Source organism: Macaca fascicularis, chromosome 19 (assembly GCF_037993035.2).
Source record: "Macaca fascicularis isolate 582-1 chromosome 19, T2T-MFA8v1.1".
Lineage (NCBI taxonomy): Eukaryota > Metazoa > Chordata > Mammalia > Primates > Cercopithecidae > Macaca > Macaca fascicularis.
Window position 1 is genome coordinate 48,518,582 of NC_088393.1, and position 22,501 is coordinate 48,541,082.

Below are 22,501 nucleotides of genomic sequence, written 5' to 3' on the forward strand. Positions count from 1 at the left end.
AGATCATGCCACTGCACTCCAGCATGGGCGACAGAGCAAGACTCCGTCTCAAAAACAAAACAAAACAAACAAACAAAAACCCCAAACTAAAATAGCAGCGACAACAACAACAACAACAACAAAACGCGGAGCTACTGAGAGGAGGAATGAATGCGATGATGAATGTAAAGCGTTTCACACAGGGCTTGGGTACAGTCTGCTCTCAATGAACCAATGATATGCCCTTAGGCAATTTACCTAACCTCGGCTTGCAGTTTACTCCCGCGTGAAACGGACAATAAACAATTATGCCTCTTAGGGTTTTGCTGAGGAATACATGTGTATGTAAGTTTATTTGCAAAGCACTTAGAACAGGGCGCACTGTCCTTGTTGCTGTTATTATTATTGGCTATTATTGCGCAAAGGGGAAGGGAGGCGGGGCCAAGCCGGGAAGGCCCTGGAGAATCAGGGGTGCCCTCTGCTCCGGCAGAGCTTGGGCCTGGACTCACGAGGAAGGGGCTACCGTTCTCCGAGGATTCCCGCCTGCTCCCAGACCCCCGGGAGTCGTAGGAACCCGCTCCTGGACGCTGAAGTCGGCTTTCAGGTCCCCCTCGCCGGACGCTGCGGAGGGACAGAGCCTGGGAGGCCGTCGCCCCGCCCCGTCCCCGCCCCCGCACGCAGCGGGACCGGGGCGCCGAGACCCGCGAAGAGCAAAGCGCCAGGTCCCCGCGCCCCTCGGACCCTCGGTGGCAGGGTCTGGGCGGGTGACATTGCGGGGGTTCAGGAGGCCCCCGGCCTCTGATCGTGAGCGGTGAGCGAGGGGCGTAGGTGGGTGGGGGTCACAGTCCCTCCCCTGGGTCCTGGCGTTGGGGATGAGAGGGCAAAGCTTTGGCGAGGAAATCGGCTCAGTCAAGGTTTGGAATGAGCGGGCAGGAGGCTTGGGGACCTCCCAGGGGGATCGTAGGACAAGAAGAATATTCTTTCTGGTTGTGTTGCGTGTGTACGTGTATGTGTGCTGGGGTTGAGGGTGTTTGTGGGGCCAGGTGTGCCAAGGATTCTGGAGAGCTGGTGCGTGTGTGGGAGTTGTGTGGAGTCATGGGTGTGTGGGTGGAGTAGGGCAGGGATGCCTGGGCCTGATGAGTGAGGCAGGCATGCAAGAGGTCATGAGAATAGGGGAAAGGGCCAGGGTGCGTGTGTGTGCACAGGTGTCTGTGGTTTGTGATGCAGTGGGGAGTAGGGTTGTGCATGGAGTCAATTGGGATAAATGTGTAAGGAGGTTGGGGGCCTGAAAGGGATGCTGACGTTTGGGGAAAATATGCAAGGAGTCCTTTGGGAGATGAATGTGTGGAGGTGGAGGCTGGGCTTGCCTAGATGGGGCTGTGTGGCAGGGGACTTCGGGGGGCAGGTCTAGGGGACAGAGGAGGGGGAATGTAGACTAGAGTGAAGTTCCAGGCAGCACTGGGGGCAGGGTATGGGTGTGTGCGTGACTGGGAGGGGTGCATGGACCTGGATAGGTGGTCACAGGGTATGAACCTGGGATGGGTGTTGGGGGTGTTCGTGGGGCAGGTAAGTGTGTAAGGCATGGTTCAACAGGTGCAACTTATTGGGTAAGTGTGATGGGTATGTGGCTTTTGCCTGAGAGAAATGCCCAGAATTTGGTTGGGTGCAGTGGCTTATGCCTATAATCCCAGCACTTTGGGAGGCCGAGGCTGGTGGATCCCCTAAGGTCAGGAGTTCGAGACCAGCCTGGCTAACACAGTGAAACCCTGTCTCTACTAAAAATAATAATAATTTTAAAAAAATTAGGCGGGCATGGTGGTGGGTGCCTGTAATCCTAGCTACCTGGGAGGCTGAGGCAGGAGAATGGCTTGAACCCGTGAGGCAGAGGCTGCAGTGAGCTGAGATCGCACCACTGCACTCTAGTGGATCTGCAGTGGTGGATCTGCCTGGGCAACAGATCGAGACTTTGTCTCAAAAAAAAAAAAAAAAAAAAGAAAAAAGAAAAAAAAAAAGAGAGAAATGCCCAAAATTGAATGTCCTAAGTTCTCTTTGTAACGTGAGGCCAATCTTTTTTTCTCTCTGGGCCTCAGTTTCCCTATCTGTAAAATGGGTCTGAGGACCACTGCACTCACTGGTCTCTGCCTGGGTCTCTCTAAAGCAAGGGGTCAGAAGTTGAGTGAAGTGAGACTTTTACAACTTGTCTTTTTCTTCCCCCTACCCCTAGGAAACCCCTCTTGGAGTTTTCCCAAAGCCATGGACAGTCCTAGTCTTCGTGAGCTTCAACAGCCTCTGCTGGAGAGCACAGAATGTGAGACCCCTGCCCAGAAGCCTGGCAGGCATGAGCTGGGGTCCGCCTTAAGAGAGATAGCCTTTGCCGAGTCCCTGAGGGGTCTGCAGTTCCTGTCACCGCCTCTTCCCTCTGTGAGCGCTGGCCTGGGGGAACCAAGGCCCCCTGATGTTGAGGTAGGAACAGCAGACCTTAGTGGAAGGCACGGGAAGGGGCTGGGGTGAGCCCCACTACGGCCAGCATCTGGCAGGCTGACAGCTGTGCCGATCTGCCTTAGGCCTGGAGTCTCACTTCCCAGCTGTGCATGGGCTTCTGAGATTTCCAGTTACGGTTCTTCTTTTATGTCTCTCCTGGTTTCTTTACCTTTTTCTCTCCAGATTTGTCTCTCATCTTTGTTGCCTGGCCTTTGGCTTTGTCTTCCCTCTGATCTCTGACTCTGCTGCTTGGTGTCTTCAGAGTGCATGCACCTCTGGCTTTTGTCCACTCTGCTCTCTTTTTTTCTGTGTGTGTGTGTGTGTGTGTGTGTGTGTGTGTGTGTGTGAGAGAAGGTCTCGCTCTGCTGCCCAGGCTGGAGTGCAGTGGAGCGATCATAGTTTACTGCCACCTTGACCTCCTGGGCTCAAGTAATCCTCCCACCTCAGCCTCCTGAGTAGCTGGGACCACAGGCATGTGCCACCATGCCTGGCTAATTTTTTGGTATTTTTTGTAGAGAAGAGGTTTTGCCATGTTGCCCAGGCTGGTCTCAAACTCCTGAGCTCAAGCAATCTGCCTGCCGTGGCCTCCCAAAGTGCTGGGATTACAGGTGTAAGCCACCATGCCCAGCCTTCCCTTTTTTTTTTTTTTTTTAAAGTTAATGTCACTTTTTATAATTTCTCATTCCAGGCCAGGCACAATGGTTCACACTGGTAATCCCAGCACTTTGGGAAGGCGAGGCAGGACTGCTTGGGCCCAAGAGTTCTAGACTAGCCTGGGCAACATAGCGAGACTCCATCTTTATTTTTATTTAATTTTTCATTTTGTCCTCTGAAAATTAGCAAGACCCCGTTTAAAAAAAAAAAATTAACCAGGTGTGGGGGCGCGTTCCTGTAGTCTCAGCTACTCGGGAGGCTGAGGTGGGAGGATCACTTGAGCCCAGGAGGTAGAGGCTGCAATGAGCTATGACCATACCACCTTACTCCAGCCTGGGCAACAGAGCGAGACAGACAGAAAGAAAGAAAGAGAGAGAGGGAGAGAGAGAGAGAAAGAGAAAGGGAGGGAGGGAGGAAGGAAAGAAAAGAGAGAAAGAGAGAAAGAAGGAAGGAAGAAGGAATGAAGGAAAGAAGGAAAGGAAAGAAGGAAAGGAAGGAAAGAAAGAAGGAAAGGAAGGAAGGAAAGAAGGAAAGGAAAGAAGGAAAGAAAGAAGGAAAGGAAGGAAGGAAAGAAGGAAAGAAGGGAAGGAAGGAAGGAGAAAGAAAGAAAGGAAGGAAAGAAAGAAAGAAGGAAAGAAGGGAAGGAAGAAAGGAGAGAGAAGGAAGAGAAGCAAGGCAGGCAGGCAGGCAACAATCACGATGAACTCTTATGGTTTCTGTTGGTCAGGAATTTGGGACTCAGTTGCATGGTTCTGCCTCTGGGTCTTTCATGAGGTTGCATTCAGCTGGTGGGTGGAACTAGAACAGTCAGGAGCTGGCTGGATACTTTTCTCTTTCTTCATGGTGTCTTAGGGCTTCCTTTTTTTTTGAGATGGAGTTTTGCCCTTGTTGCCCAGGTTGGAGTGCAATGGTGCAATCTCAGCTCACTGCAACCTCCGCCTCCTGGGTTCAAGCGAATTCCCCTGCCTCAGCCTCCCGAGTAGCTGGGATTACAGGCTTGTGTCACCATGCCCAGCTAATTTTGTATTTTTAGTAGAGACAGGGTTTCACTGTATTGCTCAGGTTGGTCTCAAACTCCTAACCTCAGGTGATCCATCCACCTCAGCCTCCCAAAGTGCTGGATTACAGGCGTGAGCCACTGTGCCCAGCCGAGTCTTAAGAGCTTCCATATGTGGTCCCTCCATATAAGCTGCTTTGGGATTCCTTACAGCATAACAGCTTCAGGGCAGTCAGGCTGCTTATGTACCTCCAGCCTGCAGCATGAATGTTGCAGCAAAGCAGAAGCTGCCTCACCTTTTCTGATTTCGCTTTGGAAGTCACGTAACATGACTTCCACCACATTCTATTAATTACAAGTGAGTCATGAGTCTGCTCAAATTCAAGGGGACGGGACACAGAACTCATCCCTTGATGGGAGGGATATCAAAGTCACATGGTAATAAAAGCATGTGGGACCAGGCGCTGTGGCTCATGCCTGTAATCCCAACACTTTGGGAGGCCAAGACAAATGAACTGCTTGAGGTCAGGAGTTCAAGACCAGCCTGACCAATGTAGTGAAAGCCCATCTCTACTAAAAATACAAAAATTAGGCTGGACTCGGTGGCTCACGCCTGTAATCCCAGCACTTTGAGAGGCTGAGGCGGGCGGATCACGAGGTCAGGAGTTCAAGACCAGCCTGGCCAACACGGTGAAACCCAGTCTCTACTAAATAAAAAAATACAAAAATTAGCCAGGTGTGGTGGTGCACACCTGTAATCCCAGCTACTCAGGAGGCTGAGGCAGGAGAATCACTTGAACCTGGGAGGTGGAGGTTGCAGTGAGCGGAGATCGAGCCACTGCACTCCAGCCTGGGCAAGAGCGAGACTCCCGTCTCAAAAAAAAAAAAAAGGTTTAAAAATCTAGACTGTACATTAGTTTCCAGCTGGCAGGTTTGCCCTAATCATTTAGGCCATTGGAGCATTTTATAATCTCAATCTTTTATTTATTTATTAGAGACAGGGTCTTGCTCCATTGCTCAGGCTGGAGGGCAGACATGTGATCATAGCTCACTGGAGTCTCAAACTTCTGGGCTCAAGCCATCCTCCTGCCTCAGCTTCCCAAGTAGCTGAGACTATAGGCACAAGACACCATGCCTAGCTAATTTTTTTTATGTTTTTTGAGATGGAGTCTCACTCTGTTGCCCAGGCTGGAGTGCAGTAGCGCAATCTCGGCTCACTGCAAGCTCTGCCTGCCAGGTTCATGCCATTCTTCTGCTTCAGCCTCCCGAGTAGCTGGGACTACAGGTGCGTGCCACCACACCCAGCTAATTTTGTTTTTGTATTTTTAGTAGAGGTGGGGTTTCACTGTGTTAGCCAGGATGGTCTCCATCTCCTGACCTCACGATCTGCCATCCTTGGCCTCACAAAGTGCTGGGATTACAAGCGTGAGCCACTGTACCCGGCCCATGCCTAGCTAATTTTTAAATTTTTTTGTAGAGATGGGGTCTGCTATATTGCCCAGGCTGGTCTCAAACTTCTGGCTTCAAATGATCCTCCTGCCTTGGCCTCCCTAAGTGTTGGGATGACCGGTGTGAGCCACTGTGCCTGGCCAATAATCTCCATCTTTTTGCAGTTTCCTTGTTTCAGTGGCGTTTGTCCCCATTCAGGGGCTTTTCTTTTTGACACAGAGTCTTGCTCTGTCGCCCATGCTGGAGTGCTGTGGCTCCATCTCAGCTCACTGCAACCTCCACCTCCTGGGTTCAAGTGATTCTCCTGCCTCAGCCTCCTGAGTAGCTGGGATTACAGGGGCACCCCACCATGCCCAGCTAATTTTTTTATTTTTAGTAGAGACGAGGTTTCACCATGTTGGCCAGGCTGGTCTCCAACTCCCGACCTCAGGTGATCCACGCACCTTGGTCTCCCAAAGTGCTGGGATTACAGGCATGAGCCACTGCGCCCGGTCATTCAGGGGCTTTTCACTCAGACATTATAAACAATTGTAGCATCCATGATTGGATCCGTGAACCCCTTGAAAATGAACTGAAAACTCTGGGTGTGGTTGGGGCTCTTCTCTGGAGACCTGAAGCTTCTCTGAAGCTTCCCTTTAGAGGGCTCCAGGAAACAAATGTCAAAAGTCCATCTCTGGCCAGGTGTGGTGGCTCATGCCTGTAATCCCAGCACTCTGGGAGGCCGAGACGGGTGCATCACCTGAGGTCAGGAGTTCAAGACCATCCTGGCCAACTTGGTGAAACACTGTCTCTACTAAAAATACAAAATTAGCCAGGTATGATGGCGCGTGCCTGTAATCCCAGTTACTCGGGAAGCTGAGGCAGGAGAATCATTTGGACCTGGGAGGCAGTGAGCTGAGACTGTGCCATTGTACTCCAGCTTGGGTGACAGAGCGAAACCCTATCTCAAACACCAAAAGCCCATCTCTGAACATTTTTTTCTCTTTGTATCTCTGGGGAAGCCCTGGGGGCAGGTATTGGCCTTTGAGGGCTATGGAGAGCAGAGCAATGGGGCAGGAAAGGTGGCTGGAGATGCCCACCTGGGCACTTTCCTGCCCATAGGACATGTCATCCAGTGACAGTGACTCGGACTGGGATGGCGGCAGCCGTCTTTCACCATTTCTACCCCACGACCACCTCGGCTTGGCTGTCTTCTCCATGCTGTGTTGTTTCTGGCCTGTGGGCATCGCTGCCTTCTGTCTAGCCCAGAAGGTCAGTCTGTGTGTGGGACTTGGAGGGGACTGGGCATAAAAGAGAAAAATGCCCCACACAAACAAAGAGCCATATACCTGAGGCGGGAAGGTGGAGGGCAGCCCAGAGTGTTAGTTAAGAACCTGAACTCAAATCCTGAGTCTGCCACTCTCTGCAATATATATATATTTTGAGTCTCACTTTGTTGCCCAGGCTGGAGTGCAGTGGTGCCATCTCGGCTCACTGCAACCTCCGCCTCCTGGGTTCAAGTGATTCTCTTGCCTCAGCCTCCTGAATAGCTGGGATTACAGACACGCGCCACCATGCCCGGCTAATTTTCGAATTTTTAGTAGAGACGGGGTTTCACCACGTTGGCCATGCTGGTCTTGAACTCCTGACCTCAAGTGATCCTCCCACCTTGGCCTCCCAAAGTGCTGGGATTACGGGCGTGAGCCACGGTGCCCAGATCTCTGCAAGATTTTGGGCAAGTCACTTAACTTCCCTGTGCCTCACTTTCCTCATCTGTAAAGTGGGAATAATTGCTACCTCTAGGCCAATGTGAGAATCAAATGAGTTAGAACAGTGGCATATACCATTTTAATGTTTTTATTAATCACTCAGCATCCCCAGTGCCTGACCTATAGTAGGTGCTACGTATCTGCTTTTGGAATACATGCATGAATGAATGAATGGGTATGTTGGGTGGGGAGACCAGGGGAAGGGTCTGGGACTGAGGGGATGCCTGGGTCACTGCTGCCCACTGCCTCTACAGACCAACAAGGCTTGGGCCAAGGGGGACATCCAGGGGGCAGGGGCCGCCTCCCGCCGTGCCTTCCTGCTGGGGGTCCTCGCCGTCGGGCTGGGCGTGTGCACGTATGCGGCTGCCCTGGTGACCCTGGCCGCCTACCTTGCCTCCCGAGACCCGCCCTAGTTGCCCCTACAGCCCTCACTGTGAACCCTGAGGCCGGCAGCCCAGCAAATCTGTGGGCAGAGAGTGGAGAATCTTGGCGGATGAGGCTGCAGCGGCGGCAGGAGCATCTAGAAACGGGAGCGAGCTGGACTGGAACCCCTCCCCTTCCTGGCCACCGCTCATCGGGCGGCAGCAACGTGAGATTAAACACCAGACACTCTTGCAGCAAACCAGAGTCTGTTCATGTGTGTGGGAGGATGGAAGGGGTTGGGGGTGCTTGAGACCAACAGGGGACTGACTGGTCAGGGTGACGGGCTGTGGTGGGCATCCCCAGGGTGCTTGCCCCCTGAGACCTGAGCTGGAAAAGGGGAAGAGGACTTTTTTTTTTTTTTGAGAGATGGTCTCCCTGTTGTCCAGGCTGGAGTGCTGTGGCACAATCACGGCTCACTGCAGCCTTGAACCCCTGGGCTCAAGCAATCTTCCTGATTGAGCCCAGGAACCTCCCAAGTAGCCAGGACTACAGGCACCTGCCACCACACCCAGCTGATTATTAAAAAAAAAAATTTTTTTTTTTTGTAAAGACAAGGCATCATCGCTACATTGCCCAGGCTGGTCTGAAACTCCTGGGCTCAACTGATCCTCCCGCCTTGGCCTCCCAAAGCTGAGATTACAGGCATGAGCGGCCATGCCTGCCGGTTTCTAAACAGCAGGATGTTCTCATTCCAATATTGGTGGTTAGCAGAGAACTGGAGAGAGCTGAGTTCCAAGCCCTTACTCCTCTACCTGTTAGCTATGTAAGCTTGGCCCAAGTGACTTCTCTTGAAGCCTCATTTTTTCTCCTCTGTAAAATGGGACTTTCTGCACATCTCGGGCTGTAGTGAGGATTAAAGGCATCATATATGGAAATGACTGCTGTTGCTGTCTCCCTCTGAGCTTTTTCTTTTTTTATTTTTTTGAGACAGGATCTCCCTCTGTCACCCAGATTGGAGTGCAGTGGCACGATCTTGGCTCACTGCAGCCTCAATCTTCCAGGCTCAAGTGATCCTCCCACCTCAGCCTCCCAAGGAGCTGGGACCACAGGCGTGTGCCACAATGCCTGGCTAATTTTTTGTATTTTTAATTTTTTTTTGGGACGGAGTCTTGCTCTGTTGCCAGGCTGGAGTGTAATGGCGCAATCTTGGCTCACTGCAACCTCCGCCTTCTGGTTTAAGCGATTCTCCTGCCTCAGCCTCCTGAGTAGCTGGGATTACAGGCGCGCACCACCGCACCTGGCTGATTTTTGTATTTTTTAGTAGAGATGGATTTTCACCATGTTGGTCAGGTTGGTCTCGAACTCCTGACCTCAGGTGATCCACCAACCTCAGCCTCCCAAAGTGCTGGGATTACAGGCGTGAGCCACCGAGCCTGACCTTTGTTGCTTGATAATATCTAGCCCCTCTTAGTGTGCTTAGTGAGCACTTCCTATGTGCCTCTGCTAAGTGCTTGTGGCAGATGTGTTTTCCCTGTCCAGGTGCCAACACTTCCATGTTTCCTTAAGGATGCATCCATTTCCCTATCGCAGGCCATTTGGTTTGAATGGGACTGCCTCCAACTCCAGGCAGGGTTTGGCCCCGTCTCTACTAAAAATACAAAAATTAGGCTGGGCAGAGTGGCTCACATCTGTAATCCCAGCACTTTGGGCAGCCCAGGCAGGCAAATCACCTGAGGTCAGGATTTCGAGACCAGCCTGGCAAACATGGTGAAACCACATCTCTACTAAAAATACAAAAATTAGGCCGGGCACGACGGCTCATGCCTGTAATCCCAGCACTTTGGGAGGCAGAGGTGGGCAGATCACCTGAGGTCGGGAGTTAGAGATCAGCCTGACCAACATGGAGAAACCCCGTCTCTACTAAAAATACAAAAATGAGCCGGGCGTGGTGGCATGCGCCTGTAATCCCAGCTACTCAGGAGGCTGAGGCAGGAGAATCACTTGAACCTGGGAGGCAGAGGTTGCAGTGAGCCGAGATCACCCCACTGCACTCTAGCCTGGGCAACAGAACGAGATTCCGTCGCAAAACAAAACAAAACAAGACAGAGACTGTAACAACAGCCCCATCTCACAGGGTTGGTGGGTGAGATTCCCCCCATGGCTTACAAGGTCCCACCTGCATGCTTGCCCGTTCCCCGCAGCCCCATCTGCTCTCCTGCTCTTGCTCACTGGCTCTGGCCACCCTGTTCACCAAGCTGGTCCCCAGTCCCTGGGGCCTCCTTCCCCACGTTAACCAAGAGCTCATGCCCTTCCCTCCTTCAGGGCCCCTCTGAGGTGCCCTGCTCTGTGGAGGCACTGATGCCTGATGTACTGAATTTGCCCTCCATAAAGGGACTCTCCCAAACTCCTGTTCCCTGCTTTTTACTTTGTTATAGATTTACTACCATCTGACAAATTCCAGTTTACCTCCCTGCTCTTCTGGGATCTCACTAGCAGGGCCTGCACACAATGGGTGCTCAACAGACATTTGTTAAAGTGAATTAATTTATTGACTCATCTATTCCATAAATGTGAGCTCCTCTGAATGTTATCCTTGCTGGGGGCTGTCACAGGCCAAGGCCTCCCCACAGGAGCCCTGTGGTTACAGAGCTGCAGGCTCACAGGAGCCCACAGGACAGAGAGGCAAGGCTGGGCCGCTGGTTTGCTTCAGGCTATAGGGGGTGAGTGGGTGGAGGCAGTGGGAGCGGCCCTTTGCCCCAGCTTGCCTCAGCTCTTGGAGTAACGCCTCTGCAGCGATTCCCGGTAGAAGCGGAAGACGTGTTGCGAAGCGGCCTGGGCCGCAGCCAGGCACTGCTGGAGCTGTGCGGGAGAGACCGGTCAGTGCTGGGGGCTGAGCCCTGCATGCACACGTGACTTAGTTGACCCAGGAGTTTCTGCTGACCCCACCTGACTCCCTTAACCTCCCATCACTCCCCCGCCCCCAAGTGAGGCAGGTGGTGAGGGATTATTTCCCATTTCATGAGCTGTTTTTTAGAGATCAGGAAAAGGGCGAAGGGCTTTAAGATCAGATTCTGACAGCAACAGGACTCAGACCAATCAGGTATCCTCAGACCTTGGAGGCCCCAGCTTCGCAGAGCTATGGAATTGGAGAGTGCACAGAATTGGAGTGGTCTTGGGATTTTACAGCCATGGGCCCCTTGAGCCTAAATAATCTAAGAGCCACGGAATCAAGAGACTCCCAGTCTTCACTGCCATGTATTCCTAGATTCCTGAAGTCCAGGTTGGACATGCTTTTGCAGACAGTCTGGTCCAAGAGTTTCCAGGCTCTGTCTCTTAGCCTGAGACCCAGAATTCCCGTGGCTCACCACTCTGAGCTGGGAGCTGGGGGACCATCACAGGCCCTCTTCTGACTTCAAACAGAGCTCATCCTCTTTTTGCCTGTCTCATAAATTGGGCTTCCCTTACACATTTCCGCAAAGGTTTCTGGGACCATGAAGTTTGAAAACTCCCTCTTTTTTTTTTTTTTTTTTTTTTTTTTTGAGACGGAGTCTCACGCTCTTGCCCAGGCTGGAGTGCAGTGGCGCGATCTCGGCTCACTGCAAGCTCCGCCTCCCGGGTTCCCGCCATTCTCCTGCCTCAGCCTCCTGAGTAGCTGGGACTACAGGCGCCCGCCACCGCGCCCGGCTAATTTTTTTTTGTATTTTTAGTAGAGACGGGGTTTCACTGTGGTCTCGATCTCCTGACCTTGTGATCCGCCCGCCTCGGCCTCCCAAAGTGCTGGGATTACAGGCTTGAGCCACCGCGCCCGGCGAAAACTCCCTCTTTTTTACAAGAAGAAATGTAAGAGGCTCTCCTGAGGCCTCTCAGAATCCAGGGCAGAGTTGGGACAAGACCGTATATCAGTGGGAAGGAAGGTTCTGGCTTTTCGCCTCATCCCCATGCTGGTACCTCAGAGTCCGAGTAGAGCCCCTTGGTGCTGGACATCAGCAGCTTCCGTTCCACGCTGTCCAGGGCAAAGGTCAGGACTGCCCGGGCCTCCTAGGTACAAGGGGTAGAAGGTGGTGGGGGACCTAGGACCTTCCCCCCAGATAAAATCTCAGCCAGTGCTTTGGCCAGGCACAGTGGCTCATGACAATACTCTCAGCACTTTGGAAGGCCGAGGCAGGACACTGATTGAGGCCAGGAATTCAAGACTAGTATGGGCAAAAGAGGAAGACCCCATCTCTTAAAAAACAAAACAAAACAAAAAACAAAAACAAAAACAAAAACAAAGAAAACAAAAAAAAAAAGTAGCTGGACATGGGGGTGCATGTCTGAGTTCCCAGCTACTCAGGAGGCAGAGGTGGGAGGACTGCTTGAGCCCAGGAGTTTGAAGCTTCAGTGAGCTGTGATCGTACTACACTCCAGCATGGACGACAGTGAGACCCTGTCTCAACACCCCGCTTCCCACCACACACCTGCAGCCAGTCCCACTGAGGGGACTCCGGACCCTTGGCCTCCAGGCCTCTCCCTTTCCACAGCCAGGTGCTCACCTATCAAGCATGAAGCGCAGTCATTTTTTGTCTACACCACTCCTTCCCTATTTCCCCGGGTATAGCCCTCTGCCTTTCCTTTGTAGAACTGTACTCCATGCCCCTTATTCCAACCACGCGGTTCTGACAGGGGCTTTCAAGCTTAGTATTCCTGCCCCAAGGGGCTAGCCACAGTGCCACTCACTTATCTGGTGCCTCTCGGCCTCCCAGTCACCCTTCCATGCTCTGCCCCACAGGGGCTGGAAGCCAGCAAGCTGTATGTCCCAGACTCCCTTACCAGCTAGTTTCCAGCAGTAATGAGGTGGGAGAATGGAAGAAGAGCAGCACCCTGGTCCTCACTGACAATGGCAGGCGCTGATGGCCGTGGCTGTGTGACAGCCATGGAGGTGGGGTGGGTTCTGGACCTCAGTGGCCAGGGCAGAGGCAGGACATGCTATGTGCATGCAGAACCAATTGAGATGATGTCTCCAACATGACAGAGCAGGAGCTGGCTCACAGGTTCAGCCCAGGTCTGGGAGGGGTTTCTCATCTTTGGGTGTCACTCCTGGTTCCTTTTTCCTCCTCTAGCTCCTCCAACACTGTTGTTACAAAGTCCCTGCATTTAACTCCCTCCATCTGAAACTCTCCAAGTGGTTTCTGTCTTCTTGACTGGAGGGGACCATTATAGCACTGGGCAGAAAACTCAGAATAACCTGAGCTTAGGACACTGCACCTGAGCCAACGAGGAAAGCTCTCTTGTCTTCTTGTTTGCTTTTGAGCCTCTTAAGATGGAAATGGAACGTAAGGGGTCAGTCCCAGCCTCAGGAGAGATGCTGGCCGAGAGAATGAAGCTGACGTGGAGAGAAAGGCAGGGATGGGAAGTGAAGCAAGGACATCCTGATGCTGTTTAAAGTCCTGGTTTTATTTTTTTTTGAGATGGAGTTTCACTCTTTCACCCAGGCTGGAGTGAAGTGGCGCGATCTCAGCTCACTGCAACCTCCACCCTTTGGGTTCAAGTGATTCTCATGCCTCAGCCTCCCGAGTAGCTGGGATTACAGGCACGTGCCACCATGCCAAGCCAACCTTTGTATTTTTAGTAGAGATGGGGTTTCGCCATGTCGGCCAGGCTGGTCTCGAACTCCTGGCCTCAGGTGATCTCCCGCCTCAGACTCCCAAAATGCTGGGATTACAGGTGTAAGCCACCACACCCGGACATACATTTCCTTTCTAGTTTATTTATTTATATTTTGAGATGGAGTTTCACTCTTGTTGCCCAGGCCGGAGTGCAATGGCGCGATCTTGGCTCACCACAACCTCCACCTCCCGGATGCAGGTGATTCTCCTGCCTCAGACTCCTGAGTAGCTGAGATTACAGGCATGCACCACCACACCACACCTGGCTAATTTTGTATTTTTAGTAGAGACGGGGTTTCTCCATGTTGGTCAGGCTGGTCTTGAACTCCTGATCTCAGATGATCTGCCCACCTCGGCCTTCCAAAGTGCTGGGATTACAGGTGTGAGCCACCGCACCCGGCCCCACATTTCCTTTCTAATTAAGCAAGTTTGAGCTGGGTTTCTAGCACTTGCTGCTAAATGAACCACGACGATAAGAGCAGCCCTTGCTAAGTGGGATCGAGGTGGCATGAGCCTATTATCTGCAGAGAAGTGAGGCCTGGAGGAAGGGAGGGGGAGCTGTCTGGCCTCTGCCCTTCAGCCACCCCAATCTTCACACCTACCTTTTCTTGCTTGGATGTAGGATCCAGTACGAGAGTCCCATCAGAGTCTAGGGCGCAGGTGACCCCACAGAAGAGAGCCCGCATGGGCACACCTGCATCCACCAATGCCATGCAGGCGGCATTCAGACAACAGGCCAGGAGCTGAGCACCACAGGCAATGGTTAAGTTTCTTTTTTTTTTTTTTTTTTGGAGATGGAGTTTTGCTCTTGTTGCCCAGCCTGCAGTGCAATGGTGTGATCTCAGCTCACTGCAATCTCCACCTCCCGGGTTCAAGCGATTCTTCTGCCTCAGCCCCCTGAGTAGCTGGGATTACAGGCATGTACCACCACACCCGGCTAATCTTTGTATTCTTAGTAGAGACGGGGTATCACCATGTTGGCCAGGCTGGTCTCAAACTCCTGACCTCAGGTGATCCACCTGCCTCGGCCTCCCAAAGTGCTGGGATTACAGGCATGAGCCACTGTGCCCAGCCTAAGAAGTTTCTACCGTAGGCCTGGCCAGCAGAGCAGATCCATGCCTCCCCCGACCAGGCTGATGCCTGTGGCAGACATCACTAATCGGTCACAGAAGGGCAGTATGGCAAGAGTGCTTAAAAGTGGTCTGGGGATCAAGTAGCCCTGGGTTCCAGACCCAGTTTTGCTCTCTCAGCTGTGTGACTTTGAACAAATGACTTAGAGTCTCAATCTCCTCATCTGTTAGACGGGGAATATAATATTCAACAGGTATGTACTGAAGTACGTACCACACATTTGTTGGCAAGTAGGGTCAGAGAAGGGAAGAAACCTTCCAAAGTCACGTGGGGGAGGCACTGGCAAAGCCAGGCTCAAAACTTGGGTAGCAGCCACTCTGCGGTGACAGAGCTGGCAGGGCAATGGAGGAAGAGCCATCGCGCTGCTGCCTGCAGGGAGCTCAAAGTGGAAAGACAGCACAGGTTGGGAGTCAGCTGGCTCTGCCTCAGTTTCCATGTGTGTCTTCTCCAGGCGGAGCAGGCCACACAAAGGCCACAGCTTTAGAGTCAGCCGGTTCCAGTTCTGCTGCTGATCCTCCACCACTTCCTCTGGGCTTTACTTTCCCCTTCTGTAAAATGGGGTCACAATACTTTCTCTCTCTGCCCATCCATAAAATGTCTATCCAGTTCAGGGTCATGTTCCAGTAAAGCCTTCTACAGTGCCTAATTCTGGTCCTCAACCTCAACCTCCCTCACCTCAGACAGGGAGATCTTTCAAGGCCAAGCTTCTGACTCAGCCGCTGTCTGCTCAGGGCGCCCCCAGCACTGAGGGCCTGAAATCCACTGAGGTGCCGAGTAGAAGTGATTGCCAGCCGGGCACAGTAGCTCACGCCTGTAATCCCAGCACTTTGGGCGGCCAAGGTGGGCTGATCACTTGAGGTCAGGAGTTCGAGACCAGGCTGGTCAACACGGCAAAACCCCATCTCTACTAAAAATACAAAAATTAGCCTGCTGTGATGGCGGGCACCTGTAACTCCAGCTACTCAGGAGGCTAAAGCATGGGAATCGCTTGAGCCCGGGAGGCAGAGGTTGCAGTAAGCTGACACTGCACCACTGCACTCCAGCCTGGGCGACAGAGTGAGCCTGTCTCAAAAACAAACAAACAAAGAAAAAACCAAAAACACAAAAGTGATTGGCACAGGCTCTGGAGTCAGACGGGCCTGGGCTTGAGTCCCGCCTGTGCGGCCTTCCAGTTGTGTGACCTTGGGCAAGCCCCTTCCCCTCTCTGGGCCTCAGTTTTGTCACCTAAAACATGCGAACATAAGAACACTCATCTGCCAGGGTCCTTGGGCTCTAGAACTAGATGGTCTGGGTCTAAGTCTTGGCTTTGCCACTTCCATGGGGATCATTAAGGGCATGTGCTATATTAAATGAGTTAATGTGTGTAAGGCACACAGAACAGTGCCTGCCACATAAGTAAGCACCCAGGGTGTTTGCTCTCCTTCTTCAGTGAGCTGGTACCTGTTAAGTGTTTGAAGTTTTTCTGGCTAGCAGACAGCATATATATAGCCACCAGAAGGGAAGCAATCAGGAGACTTCCTGGAGGAGGAGGCCTGGGAGAAAGGATACAGAGCCAGCATCGCTGACAACCTGCAGCACCACAGTGATGGAGGTGCGGGGGTGCAATGTGCCCAGGACCACCGCCTCGCACGTGTTCCTGATCAGCCGCTCCCGGCTCTTCTCTGCAACACCTGGGGAAATTGAAGAGCGGTTGTCAGGGTCTTCCCCTTCATGTGACTCACCTTCCTCCATACGCCCCACCCAAACCCCTGGAAAGGGCCCACAGTCTCAGCCTGGGATGGTGCAGGTACCTGGGATGATGGAAGATTCCAGTAGGAAGAAGGCAAGGCCTGACTGCTGTCCACCGACCCCTGCTACCTCCAGCATCCACCAAAGGAACCATCCAGGGGAAGAAGACCTGGGAGTTCCATGTCTATGCTGCTACCCACGCCCACTCCCACCCTAGTAGGCCCAGCCAGTGGGGATTGAAGGATATGAGGGTAAAAGGGTGGAAAAACAGGTTAATGGGCCAGGCACAGGGGCTCATGTCTGTAATCCCAACACTTTGGGAGGATGAGGCGGGTGGATCACTTGAGGTCAGGAGTTTGACACCACCCTGACCAACATGGTGAAACGTTGTCTCTACTAAAAATACAAAAATTAGCCAGGCGTGATGGCTAACGCCTGTAATTCCAGCTACTCGGGAGGCTGAGACAGGAGAATTGCTTGAACCTGGGAGGCGGAGGTTGCAGTGAGCCGAGATCAAGCCACTGCACTCCAGCCTGGGCAACAGAGCGAGACTCCGTCTTAAAAATATGAAATTAAAATTTTTAAAAAATGGCTAAGCGCAGTGGCTTATGCCTGTAATCCCAGCACTTTGGGAGGCCAAGGTGGGCGGATCACGAGGTCAGGAGATCAAGACCATCCTAGCCAACATGGTGAAACCCCATCTCTATTAAAAAAATACAAAAAATTAGTGGGCATGGTGGCGTGCACCGGTAATCCCAGCTACTCGAGAGGTTGAGGCAGGGGAATTGCTTGAACCCAGGAGGCAGAGGTTGCGGTTAGCCAAGATCGCGCCACTGCACTCCAGCCTGGGTGACAGAGCGAGACACCATCTCAAAATAAATAAATAAATAAATAAATGAAAAGAAAAACAGGTTAATGGAATGAATGAGTGGAGGCAGAGAGAGGGAGAAAGAAGGAGGGAGAAATTAGAGGCAGAGAGAGAAGCAACAGAAGATGAGATACAGGGCAGAGAGTTAAAGACAGAAACAGCTGAGTGGGGACCAAAGCGGGGAGTGGAGACTCGGGGCAGCTGGTAGGGAAGAGCTGGGGGCCGGTTATGACAAACTGGGCACTATTCAGAGGTTCAGCAGGGCCCAATTACCAGGCAGCCCGATCTTCGGCCTCAGGATCACTTCGAGTGTGGCCTTGTTGAAGATCTCTTTGCTGACCTTCACCTCGGCCGGACCGTACACACCCGCCAGGACAGAGGTGTCACCTGAGGAGACAGCAGGGCGGGAGGGCCTCACTCACAGCTTCCCTGCTCCTGGGGCCCCATTCGTGGCACTGAGCATGATGGCCAGGGCTCCCCATGTCACCCCCGCCATTTGTTGGCAGTGATTCTTTGAGTACTCACTTCATTTCTCTGCCTGCGTATCCTCATTTGTAATATGGGGAAAATAGCAGTCGCTCCCCGCTAGCGTCTTGTGAGGATCAAAGGACACAATTCAAAGAGAACACTTAGAACACTGCGGGGCTCATGCTGAGTGCGCAACAGACTTTAGCTGATATTATTAACATTCATCCATTCATCCATTCAGGCATTCAGGCAGGGTCTCACTCTCATTGCCCAGGCTGGAGTGCAGTGGTGCCATCACAGCTCATTGCAGCCTCAACCTTCTGGGCTCAAGCGATCCTCCTGCCTCAGCCTCCCAAGTAGCTGGAACTCCAGGCACGTGCCACCATGCCTGGATAATTTTTGTATTTTTAGTGAAGAGGGGATTTTGCCATGTTGCTCAGGCAGGTTGCGAACTCCTGGGCAACTGTAATCCCAAGGTGCTAGGATTACAGGCGTGAGCCACCATGCTTAGCCCTGATATTAGTAACTTTCTTTTTTTTTTTTTTTTTTTTTTTTTTGAGACGGAGTCTCGCTCTGTCACCCGGGCTGGAGTGCAGTGGCCGGATCTCAGCTCACTGCAAGCTCTGCCTCCCGGGTTCACGCCATTCTCCTGCCTCAGCCTCCCGAGTAGCTGGGACTACAGGCGCCCGCCACCTCGCCCGGCTAGCTTTTTGTATTTTTTAGTAGAGACGGGGTTTCACCGTGTTAGCCAGGATGGTCTCGATCTCCTGACCTTGTGATCCGCCCGTCTCAGCCTCCCAAAGTGCTGGGATTACAGGCTTGAGCCGCCGCACCCGGCTTCTTTTTTTTTTTTTGAGACGGAGTCTTGCTCTGTTGCTCAGGCTGGAGTGCAGTGGCGTGATCTCGGCTCACTGCAACCTCCGCCTCCCGGGTTCAAGCAGTTCTCCTGCCTCAGCCTACTGAGTAGCTGGGATTACAGGTTCAAGTCACCATGCCCAGTTAATTTTTTTTATTTTTAGCAGAGACTGGGTTTCACCATGTTGGTTAGGCTAGTCTCGAACTCCTGACCTCATGATCTGCCCGCCTCGGCCTCCCAAAGTGCTGGGATTACAGACATGAGCCACCATGCCCGGCCAGTATTAGTAACTTTTAACAGGAAGTTCTTCCTGAAAGCTAACCATCCTCCCTCTTACTGTCACTGCTCTCAACTTCTCTTTCCAAAGGTTCCCCAGCCCAGCTCTTCCCTTAGGCACTGGTCCCCAAATTCTGCACCAGTCCAGTCTGGACACCTGAGAAAGGAATAATATCTGGAATGAATCCTGATTCCTGCTTATTTCCCCAGAAGCTATAAATGGGGTACAGGAGGTAAGACCGAAGAAATAAATAGCCTGGCTTCTAGTACTGTCTGCTGTAATCCCAGCACTTTGGGAGGCTGAGGTGGGTGGATCACCTGCGGTCAGGAGTTTGAGACCATCCTGGCCAACATGGTGAAACCCCATCTCTACTAAAAATACAAAAATTGGCTGGGCATGGTGGTGGGTGCCTGTAATCTCAGCTACTCGGGAGGCCGAGGCAGAATTGCTGGAACCGGGGAGGCGGAGGTTGCAGTGAGCCGAGATGGCACCATTCCACTCCAGCCTGGACAATAACAGCGAGACTCCGTCTCAAAAAAAAAAAAAAAAAAAAAAAAAAAAAAAAAAAAAAAAAAAAAAAACCAAAACATTTGAGGCCAGACATGGTGCCTCACACCTGTAATCCCAGCACTCTGGAGGCCCAGGTGGGAGGACTGCTCGAGGCCAGGAGTTTGAGACCTGCCTGAGCAACATAGCAAGACTCCTGTCTCTATTTTCTTTTTTGAGACAAAGTTTCCCTCTGTCACCCAGGAGGCTGGAGTGCAGTTGTGCAATCTCAGCTCACTGCAACCTCCGCCTCCCAGGCTCAAGTGATTCTCGTGCCTCAGCCTCCAGAGTAGCTGAGATTATAGGTGCGTGCCACCTCGTCCGACTAATTTTTGTATTTTTAGTAGAGACGGGTTTTCACCATGTTGGCTAGGCTGGTCTCAGAACTCCTGACCTCGACTGGGCGAGGTGGCTCACGCCTGTAATCCCAGCAATTTGGGAGGCCGAGGCGGGTGGATCACGAGGTCAGGAGTTCAAGATCAGTCTGGCCAACATGGTGAAACCCCGTCTCTACTAAAAACTACAAAAATTAGCTGGGCGTGGGAGCACACGCCTGTGGTCCTGGCTACTCGGGAGGCTGAGGCAGAAGAATCGCTGGAACCTGGGAGGTGGAGGTTGCAGTGAGCCACGATCGCTTCACTGCACTCTAGCCTGGGTGACAGGGCGAGACTCTGTGTCAAAAAAAAAAAAAGAATTACTGACCTCAGGTGATCTACCCTCATCGGCCTCCCAAGGTGCTTGGATTACCGGTGTGAGCAACCCATGTGAGCAACTGCGCCCGGCCCCTTCTTAATTCTTAGGTTCGAAGAAACTTGAGGTATCTCAATTCAGCATAAGTGCTAAGCCTGAGGGAGGGTCCGGGAAGGTCCCTGGTTAAGGCGGTATTTCCTGGGATGCCCAATTTGCCCTTACACGGAAGGTGTGCTTAGTTCCAGGAAAAACTGCCCTGAGGACTGGAGAAACCAAAATAGAACTCGCCTCTGGCTCCAGATGAACTGCCTGTGTTTCACCTGAGCACAAGAGTCCCTCCCCTCTCACCTTCTTCAAGACGTGGCTCCAGCAATTCTCTCCCCTGTTGACCCCACAACCATCTTCAATTCCTGCCCCACTTATCTGATCCTCTTACAGCAAAACTCCTGAACAGCTGTCTATTCTTCCTTTCCTGTGACCCCACCACTCCACTGCGGCAGCTCAACATCGTCACCACTGACCTCCAAATGATCAACCCTCCATTGACCCGGCTGTCAGTAAGGCCGAAACAGCTGTCAGCCCTCACATCTCAGACACGCTCTTCTCTTGGCCCCAGGTCACCACCCTCTCCCGGTTTCCCCCTAAGTCTCTGGGCGTTCCTTCTGAGTCTCCTTTAGCTTGCTTGTCACAAGTCCCTGACTGCTCAAGTTGGAAGGCCTAGGGCTTGGTCCTGGGACCTCTTTTCCATCTACACTGACTTCGTTCAGTCAATAGGCTGAAATACCATATATACAGCCAGAGAGTTCCAAATTGCCTATGTCCAGCTTGGGTCTCTCTCCTGATTTCCAGACTTGTACAGATCTGGGCAGAAACCTTAGTTATGCCTGACTCTTTTTCCTCGCACTCAAACCAAACTATAGGTAAGTTTTGTCCGTTTTACTTTCAAACTACATCCAGAATCTCATCACCTCCACTACTCCTGTTCTGGCTGGAGCCACCATCACCTCCCTGTTTTCCCCCATACTCCCCACAATCAACACAGCAGCCAGATTTTGTTAAAATGTATTGGGGCTGGGCGTGGTGGCTGGTACCTATATGAGCACTTTGGGAGGAGGACTGCTTGAGTCCAGGAGTTCAAGACCAACCTGGGCAACATCGTGAGACCCTGTCTCAAAATTTTTTTTTTTTTTTTTGAGACAGAATCTTGTTTTGTCGTGCACACTGGAGTACAATGGCACAATCTTGGCTCACTGCAACTTCTGCCTCCTGGGTTCAAGAGATTCTCCTGCCTCAGCCTCCCCAGTAGCTGGGATTACAGGCGCCCACCACCATGCCTGGCTAATTTTTGTACTTTTAGTAGAGTCGGGGTTTCGCCATGTTGGCCAGGCTGGTCTCGAACTCCTGACCTCAGGTGATCCACCCGCCTTGGCCTCCCAAAGTGTGGGGATTACAGGCGTGAGCCACTGTGCCCAGCCTCCTGTCTCAAACGTTAAAGAGAAATATTCTTGGAGTTAATCTGGTTCTGAGAGTTATTTAGCTAGGGGAAGGGGATATTTGCCCTATAGGTAAGACTTGCCCTAATCTTAGGGATATTTACTCCTGTGGAGAGATGCAGTGAGGTAGCGGTGGGGATGTATTTTTCAACCCAGGGCAGTGACATTATCTTCAATTTGAGGAGTATTTACGTGGGTGAAAGATCCGCCACAGTCCAGAGTATGCAAATTGACAGGTTTGCGTCAGTCCGGGATGCAAGGACCTAGCGGGCGTGTGTGTGGGGCGGGCGGGGGCGGGGGTGAGGAGGAGGAACCTAGTTAAGGGCGATATTTACCCTGGTGAGGTGATTTTCCCTATTCTGAAATATCAATTCTTGCGGGGACGGTCTGCCCCGCCTGTCATTCTCAGACATATTTACAAAGATGGAGCTATCTTCTCCTTTCTAGTCGTGAGGGAGAGATGTATGTATCCCTGCGTATGTAGTAGTATTCAATCGGACAAGAAATCATGTATCAACGCAGGAGTGACATTTACCAGCTGGTATCATGGGGAGATGGGCACTCCGTTGCACGGTACATGGTAGTCCCTCTCCAAAAGACCTGGGTAAGTTCTTACCTTGCAGGAAGGAAGCAGAGCCATCTGGCCGCGACAGCAGGTTCTGTTCGCAGGCAAAGTGCCGGAGGCTGCAGCCGGGACCCCGAGGGCTGCACCCTGTTCCAATTTCAGCGCGGATTTTGGCGTCAGTATGCATCTCCTCCTCCATCGCGCCGACCCCACGTGCGGCTGCGATTATCACTTCCGCCCGGCAGCGCGCGCTGCGAACACTCTGCGTAACCATTGCGCACGCGCTGGGCTCGGCCGTCAGTCCTGGCGTCCGCACGTGGCTTAGCGTTTACCAACAATCTGGCTCCGCCCAGTCCCACCTCCTAACTCTGGCAACGCCATTGGACAGTTGAGAACAGGAGGCAGGCCTTGGCAGTGACCTGTTTTACTCTGGGCCCCCGGGCCCTAAATCCCTGAGGCCGTGGTCAGGTTGCCCTCTTCTTTGCCTGTTACAGGAGTAACTACAATGAGGCGACTGGGGAAAATTTTGGGTAGATAGGTTTTCTTCTCCAAATCTCTGTGCA

The 22,501-nt window shown here is 52.3% G+C and overlaps 2 protein-coding genes across 10 annotated transcripts; one reads left to right on the forward strand and one right to left on the reverse strand.

The window, feature by feature from the left end:
• The first annotated feature begins 464 nt into the window (after window positions 1-464).
• On the forward strand, window positions 465-7,930 carry TMEM91 (transmembrane protein 91). 7 transcript variants are annotated; one of them, XM_005589347.4, is made up of 5 exons: window positions 465-790; window positions 2,204-2,442; window positions 6,662-6,811; window positions 7,412-7,483; window positions 7,711-7,930. In XM_005589347.4, the coding sequence occupies exons 2-4, from the start codon at window positions 2,233-2,235 to the stop codon at window positions 7,469-7,471; spliced, it is 420 nt and encodes a 139-aa protein (XP_005589404.1). In that variant the 5' UTR covers window positions 465-790; window positions 2,204-2,232; the 3' UTR covers window positions 7,472-7,483; window positions 7,711-7,930. The 7 variants fall into 7 exon arrangements, with proteins under 7 accessions (XP_005589404.1, XP_005589405.1, XP_005589403.1 ...); XM_005589348.4 differs by having other exon boundaries at window positions 7,722-7,930; XM_005589346.4 differs by having other exon boundaries at window positions 7,412-7,930.
• A 2,267-nt stretch (window positions 7,931-10,197) lies between these two features.
• EXOSC5 (exosome component 5) lies at window positions 10,198-22,202 on the reverse strand. 3 transcript variants are annotated; one of them, XM_005589352.4, is made up of 6 exons: window positions 21,990-22,202; window positions 17,317-17,430; window positions 15,996-16,117; window positions 13,919-14,059; window positions 11,620-11,709; window positions 10,198-10,530 (listed from the first exon to the last, which is right to left on the reverse strand). In XM_005589352.4, exons 1-6 carry the CDS (start codon window positions 22,135-22,137, stop codon window positions 10,438-10,440), a joined length of 708 nt encoding a protein of 235 aa, XP_005589409.2. In that variant the 5' UTR covers window positions 22,138-22,202; the 3' UTR covers window positions 10,198-10,437. The 3 variants fall into 3 exon arrangements, with proteins under 3 accessions (XP_005589409.2, XP_065391617.1, XP_065391616.1); XM_065535545.1 differs by lacking the exon at window positions 11,620-11,709; XM_065535544.2 differs by lacking the exons at window positions 10,198-10,530; window positions 11,620-11,709 and adding an exon at window positions 11,938-12,203.
• Window positions 22,203-22,501: the final 299 nt, after the last annotated feature.